General features: G+C 44.8%; 1 protein-coding gene across 1 annotated transcript; it reads right to left on the reverse strand.

Moving 5' to 3' along the window:
• Positions 1-6,558: 6,558 nt before the first annotated feature.
• LOC140897328 (olfactory receptor 11A1-like) lies at positions 6,559-7,482 on the reverse strand. The gene has a single exon (XM_073309814.1). The coding sequence runs from the start codon at positions 7,387-7,389 to the stop codon at positions 6,559-6,561; it is 831 nt and encodes a 276-aa protein (XP_073165915.1). The 5' UTR covers positions 7,390-7,482.

Raw genomic sequence — 7,482 nt, forward strand, 5'->3', positions numbered from 1 at the left:
GAGGTCTTTCATGCCGGTCCCCATGTCTGCACCCCAGAGTTCAGAGTGGGGAGGGGACCCTGACACACCCACAACTCTGTTCCAGGCAGGCCACCATGATCCAAGACATGCCATTTCCTCCAATTCTTATACATTTTTTTATAGCAGTCCAGCTGGTGTTGTTCCTTATTTACTGATTCTTCATATATTTCCCAGGGACATAACAAAGTTGTTTTGTACAAATCGTCCTTACCCACTTGAAATCTTAAGTTCTTGCTTCAGTTACCAACACGCAATGCACGTATTTATGTCAAACACACTCCATCCATACTATGCCTTGATGGCCTATAGCACATTACATGGATATATGGATACATGGATATCTATAGATATCTATAGGTATAGATATAGATCTACATATGTCCCAACAATAGGTGTGACACCCTGGGACCCCAATATTCACCACCATCATGTAATTAGGATATGTTTTGCACAAAGAATGCCTTGTGAGGTATCATTCTAAAAGTCTTGATCTGCTAGACATTAATATCTCATTGGGTTGTATGTGTTATTGTCATATGTGAAGTTATGAGGTTTGGCTATGTATGTATTATTGAAACATGTTGTGAGGTTGAAAACACCCACAAGCAGACTTTCAGGTACAACAGTAAATAGACCAAACAATGTTAATGGATTAATAAATGCACAAAAACAAGGATTACCCCAGGAACTGTGTACAATAGAAACCTCTCAGAGATAGCACTACAGAATGGGAACTGTTTGACCCATGTCACAGCACAAGAGCTTTCCAGAAAGTGGGAAGAAGATGTAAAAGGGGAGAAATGACATCATGATGGTACCTCACTCTTTGTACAACACGGTTTTGTTTATTTACTAAGGTAATGTGCTTTGATTTGTTTGCTATCACTTATAATCACTTAAAATCTATCCTTTTGTAGTTAATAAAATTGTTTTTGTTTTGTCTAAAATCAGTGTGTGGAAATTGTAACTGGGCGGCAGAAAGCTGTTGCATATCTTCCTCCACATTGAGGCAAGGGGTGAATTTCATGAGCTTATGCTGTACAGTTCTCTGTGCGGTGCAAGATGGTATGATGATGGGTTTACACTCCAGAGGGGAGTGCATGCCTTAGGAGTTGGGAGGTGCCTTAGCTGAGCCTTCCCATGCAGAGCTGATTTCAGCATCTGTGTGTAGCTGCAGTTGGATGTGTGTCTATCTATCTGTATGTGTGCTGGAGGGAGATTGAGGGCCTGTCACAGCAATACAGTGTAAAGGGAGCCCAGGCTGGTGAGTCAGGAGGGCTCAGTGGTACCCCAGTTCCAGGTGGCACCCTGGGGGGAACCGTCAGAATGGGCTCTTCAATCAAGCAGAGAAATGGCTAACAAGATCCAATGCCTGAAAAGTTAAGCTGAACAAATTTAGACTGGAAATAAGGTGTACATTTTTAACAATGAGGGTAAACCACCATTGGAAGAAGTTATCAAGGGTCATGGTGGATACTCCATCACTGACATTTTAAAATCAAGATTGGGATTTTTGTTAAAAGATCTGCTCTAATTCAAATAGGAATTACTTGGGGGAAGTTTTATGGCCTGCGTTATGCAGGAGGCCAGACTAGATGACCACAGTGGTCCCTTCTGGCCTTGGAATGTGTGTATGTTTGAATGGTGCCAGCAGAGGGGCGTCCTCACTGAATCATGGGAGACTTCCGGGAGCCCAGTCCCGGAGCCCAGCCCCCAGAGGAGAACGAAGGAGAGAGGCACCTGAACTACAGCTCCCATGAATTGTTGCAGCAGCTCAGTTGGATGCTCATTGATGGCCAACAGCCCTGCAATAAAATGCTGTGTCTGGGTTGGACAAACTGGCATTTTCATTTCAAATCCTCCTGATCCAGAATAAAATATTTCTTTCCAATTCTCCCTCAGGAAAAAAACCCTGAAACTGTTTGGTTGAACTTCCTGTGGAAAGTGTGGATTCAGCCTGTCATAAATATAAAGGGAAGGGTAAACACCTTTAAAATCCCTCCTGGCCAGAGGAAAAATCCTTTCACCTGTAAAGCGTTAAGAAGCTAGGATAACCTCGCTGGCACCTGACCAAAATGACCAATGAGGAGACAAGATACTTTCAAAAGCTGGGAGGAGGGAGAAAAACAAAGGGTCTGTGTCTGTCTGTGTGATGCTTTTGCTGGGGACAGAACAGGAATGGAGTCTTAGAACTTAGTAAGTAATCTAGTTAGATATGCATTAGATTATGATTTCTTTTAATGGCTGCGAAATTAAGTTGTGCTGAATAGAATGAATATTCCTGTCTGTGTGTCTTTTTGTAACTTAAGGTTTTGCCTAGAGGGATTCTCTATGTTTTGAATCTAATTACCCTGTAAGGTATTTACCTTCCTGATTTTACAGAGGTGATTCTTTTTACTGTTTCTTCTATTAAAATGTTTCTTTTCAAGAACTGAATGCTTTTTGCATTGTTCTAAGATCCAAGGGTTTGGGTCTGTGGTCACCTATGCAAATTGGTGAGGATTTTTACCAAACCTTCCCCAGGAAGTGGGGTGCAAGGGTTGGGAGGATTTTTGGGGGAAAGTTGGTTCAAAACAACGTTTTTCCAATAAACCCAGATAAACGTTTGGTGGTGGCAGTGGAAGTCCAAGGGCAAAGGGTAAAATAGTTTGTACCTTGGGGAAGTTCTGACCTAAGCTGGTAATAGTAAGCTTGGGGGGGTTTCATGCAGGTCCCCACATCTGTACCCTAGAGTTCAGAGTGGGGAAGGAACCTTGACACAGCCAAACTGCATTTCCTGTTGAAAAAGCATTGTGATGGACAGTTCCCATGCAGCTCACTCTATTTGCTACTCTCCTCCACTCAAATAGCAGAATATCTTGCTTTAATCATAGAGTCGACTACGTATCTTGTATGCAGTCCAGCCACTTATCAGATACCTTCATCCTTCCTAATGCACAGCTTTGATTGACTTCTCTCCCTGGCAGCTTTCTCTCTATTCTTAATTTAAATAATATCCCTCTAGATTTTGTTTTAGAAACTCCTAAGCTAGAGGTTGATTCCCCTCTGTTTCTGGGAGGGGCTCTTCTGTTGGTACTTGCTTTCTCCACAGATTTTTAAACCTCTCATCTCCAGCATCTTCTCATTCAGGCAATAGGACATGACAACCTGCAACCTCGTGTCACCCACTCTTCCCTTTTAGTTGTCTCCTCATTTCAGTGACAGCTACTGAAGAAGAGTTTGAGTTCAGCTCTCTCCCTTCCCAGTATAACCCACTATAACCAAGGAACTCTTCGGCATCCCTGCCACGGGGTACCGCTTTTGCCAACACACCCACCCACCCACTTTCAAATGGCCCAAGTTAAACACGGTGATATTTTTGACACGGTCTCCCACAGTATTCTTGTCAGCAAGTTAAGGAAGTATGGGCTGGATGAATGCACTATAAGGTGGGTAGAAAGCTGGCTAGATTGTCGGGCTCAACGGGTAGTGATCAATGGCTCCATGTCTAGTTGGCAGCCGGTATCAAGTGGAGTGCCCCAAGGGTCGGTCCTAGGGCCGGTTTTGTTCAATATCTTCATAAATGATCTGGAGGATGGTGTGGATTGCACTCTCAGCAAATTTGCGGATGATACTAAACTGGGAGGAGTGGTAGATATGCTGGAGGGGAGAGATAGGATACAGAAGGACCTAGACAAATTGGAGGATTGGGCCAAAAGAAATCTGATGAGGTTCAATAAGGATAAGTGCAGGGTCCTGCACTTAGGACGGAAGAACCCAATGCACAGCTACAGACTAGGGACCGAATGGCTAGGCAGCAGTTCTGCAGAAAAGGACCTAGGGGTGACAGTGGACGAGAAGCTGGATATGAGTCAGCAGTGTGCCCTTGTTGCCAAGAAGGCCAATGGCATTTTGGGATGTATAAGTAGGGGCATAGCGAGCAGATCGAGGGACGTGATCGTTCCCCTCTATTCGACATTGGTGAGGCCTCATCTGGAGTACTGTGTCCAGTTTTGGGCCCCACACTACAAGAAGGATGCGGATAAATTGGAGAGAGTCCAGCGAAGGGCAACAAAAATGATTAGGGGTCTGGAACACATGAGTTATGAGGAGAGGCTGAGGGAGCTGGGATTGTTTAGCCTGCAGAAGAGAAGAATGAGGGGGGATTTGATAGCTGCTTTCAACTACCTGAAAGGGGGTTCCAAAGAGGATGGCTCTAGACTGTTCTCAATGGTAGCAGATGACAGAACGAGGAGTAATGGTCTCAAGTTGCAGTGGGGGAGGTTTAGATTGGATATTAGGAAAAAATTGTTCACTAAGAGGGTGGTGAAACACTGGAATGCGTTACCTAGGGAGGTGGTAGAATCTCCTTCCTTAGAGGTTTTTAAGGTCAGGCTTGACAAAGCCCTGGCTGGGATGATTTAATTGGGGATTGGTTCTGCTTTTGAGCAGGGGGTTGGACTAGATGACCTTCTGGGGTCCCTTCCAACCCTGATATTCTATGATTCTATGATTCTATGATATGCCACGAACTAACAGCATTCTGCTTCCATTTCAGCAACGAGACAGCACTATTCCCAAGGATTTGTTCTTAACAGACGTGCGGTCACCTAGGGACACTACCTACTAATGGGCTAGAAGATGCATTTCAAATGTGTGGCCGCATGGTCCTTGCAAACAAGCACTGGCTTTGGTATCTGGAGAGCTGCGTTCTGTTCCCAGCTCTGCTGTCTGATGTTGGGTCTCTGTTTCCCCTTTCGCCTCTCAGTCGGGGATTTTCAATCCCCTCCTATGAAAATCCCAGGTTAGAGCCATGCGAGTACCAAAGTGGTTAACAAAGAGGAGGATTTCTCATCTGTCTCCTCTGAATTCGCTACCAGCTCCAGAAGCTAATGAGGAGCGGCTCTGCGGGAGCCCCAGGTTAAATGTCAGCAGCACTCCATTGCCCCCTCCTTTTACTGCCTGACGTCTACCTGGCTGCTTATCTCTCTCCTCTTCGGACAGCACTTTCCGCTGCTGCTACATCAGCTTTGTTTCCTTCCCCGACTAGTGACTTTTGCCAAGCAGCAGCCTCCACCTAACTGGCCATCCCTTGTCCTGGGGCCCAGGCAAACTCTCTCCCCTCCTTCAGATCCCTTTTCCAAACGCATTTCTTCCCCCGCGATCCCTCAGTCAGTAACTCTGTCAGGAATTTCCTTGAGATACTAACATAGTTCAGAAAGAGAGAGAAAGAGAGAAAGGCACTGGACTTCCTATGGTACCAGTCAGGCACTACCTTAATCTGTTCATTCCTTCCACACTCCATCTGTCTCCGTGGCCTGCTGTTACCTGCCCCACCAACTTCTCTTGTCTCAGTTCAAATAGGGAGATCTTTTCTGCATGGACCATGGGCCTCAGGTCTGCACCTAAGAGTTAGGTTGACCTAGCTACACTGCTCAGGACTGGTGATAGCACTTGGTTGTTGTCCTTGTCAGACAACCCATCAACATTGCCCTGGCTGGGGACTCCCCCTCCAGAGGAAGAAATCTCCAGGTGTTTCTCTGGCCGGTTTCAGATCTCTGTGCTCTGTGACGAGCGACCATTTGAATGGTCATTGGGCCAAAGAGAGAGTGTGTGGATTCATACCCTGGTAGTTAGCGCATTCACCTGGGAGGTGGGAAAACCACATGTAAGTCCCTGGTCCAATGATTATTTAATTATTTTAACAAAGTGGAAGAGTTTGACAGGAGAGATGGGGACACATCCTGCCCCTTGCCCCCACCCCAAGCCCCCTAAGCAGCACCCTACCACTCAGCTGAGAGATGGGAGTCCAAGTTCAAATCCATTATCCGCATCAGGCAGAGTGTGGAATGACCCTGGGCCTCCCACATCCCTGGTGAGTACACTAACCCATATTCATGATGAGTTTCAGGCTGAACAAAACCAGACAATAATTATTGAATGACTCTAGGCACTGAGACTGAAAAAGTGAAAACTTTATAACTGCTAAAACAGAAATTGTCTCCAGCACATGCAAAGACATACAAAGTAAACAGTCTTAAATCAAATTCTAGTATGTTCTCAAGCTGCATTTTTCTTTCTTTGCCAGTCTGTAGTGTATAGAAAATTTTTATAATTTTGTATGGAAATATTTTTTTCGTCAGTTTGAGTGTGCACGGTGAAATCAACACGTACTGATATTTACAGATTAAAATCGAATGCTTCCAAGCCTCTTTGTACTGTGCACAACAATTATTATATAAAGTGGGTACAATGGGTAGATTAGATTTGAATGGCATGTTATTTTAATAGGTGAAATCCTGCTCCATTGAAGTCAATGGGAGTTTTGCTATTCATTTCAGCAGGGCCAGGATATCACCCAATATTTTTGACCCTGGAGGAGTCTTGATGATCTCACTCTATCGGGTTAGCAACTCCCTTCTTCTTTGCCACAAGTCATCACTAGCTATTCTGAAGAAATGACCACACAACACCAAAGAGAACGATCCATTTCCCACATTTCCCACTCCTCAGTTTATTGCCATTTCACTGACAGCTAAAACAATGACCGAACAGTCTCTAAATTCTTGTGAAAGCTGTAAATTTACTGACTGCTTTTCTTAGGGCCTTTTTTACCTCCTTGTTCCTCAGGCTGTAGATGAATGGATTGAGCAGGGGCGTCAGAATGGTGTAGAAGATGGAGAACACTTTGTTCAGGTCTTGCAGTGTCTTAGTTTTGGGGAGGAGATAAACAATGATCAGGGTTCCATAGAAAGTTGTAATCACAATGAGGTGAGAGGAGCAGGTGGAAAAGGCCTTTTGCCGCCCGGTGGTGGAAGGGATTCTCAGGATGGAGGTGATGATACAAATGTAAGATGTTACAGTTAGTAGAAATGGAGGCAGTGAACATACACCCGACAGGACAACACCCAAAAGTTTTATCAGACGGGTGTCGCTGCAGGAGAGATCTATCACTGGGGTTAAGTCACAAAAGAAGTGATCAATCTTACCAGGGCCACAGAAAGGCAGTTGTGACATCAAAGAAGTTATTATGGTAATAGGCAAAAACCCATTTATCCAAGACCCAGCTGCTAGCAGGACACAGAATCTGCCATTCATACGGGCTCCATAGTACAGTGGTTTGCATATTGCTAAATACCGATCATAAGACATTGCAGCTAAGAGATAACATTCTGTGGCTCCAAATAAACCAAACAAATAATATTGTGTGAGGCAGCGCTGGACAGAAATGGTTCTGTCCCCCGTCAGGAGACTGGCCAGCAGCCTGGGCAGGATGGTGGAGGTGTAGCACGTCTCCAAGCAGGACAAGTTCCCCAGGAAGAAATACATGGGAGTGTGCAAGTGCTGATCAGTTACAATGAGTGTGATGATGAGGATGTTCCCTACCATGCTCAAAATGTAGATAACTGAAAAAAGAAGAAAGAGAAGAATTTGCAGCTCATGGAGATCCCCAAATCCCAGTAGAATGAATTCTCTAGCCGT

The sequence above is a fragment of the Lepidochelys kempii genome, chromosome 13 (genome assembly GCF_965140265.1).
Source record: "Lepidochelys kempii isolate rLepKem1 chromosome 13, rLepKem1.hap2, whole genome shotgun sequence".
NCBI classification, from domain to species: domain Eukaryota; kingdom Metazoa; phylum Chordata; order Testudines; family Cheloniidae; genus Lepidochelys; species Lepidochelys kempii.

Excerpts from the sequence above, each read along its gene's own strand:
- LOC140897328 (XM_073309814.1), bottom strand. The coding sequence starts at position 7,389 with ATGGTAGGGAACATCCTCATCATCACACTCATTGTAACTGATCAGCAC.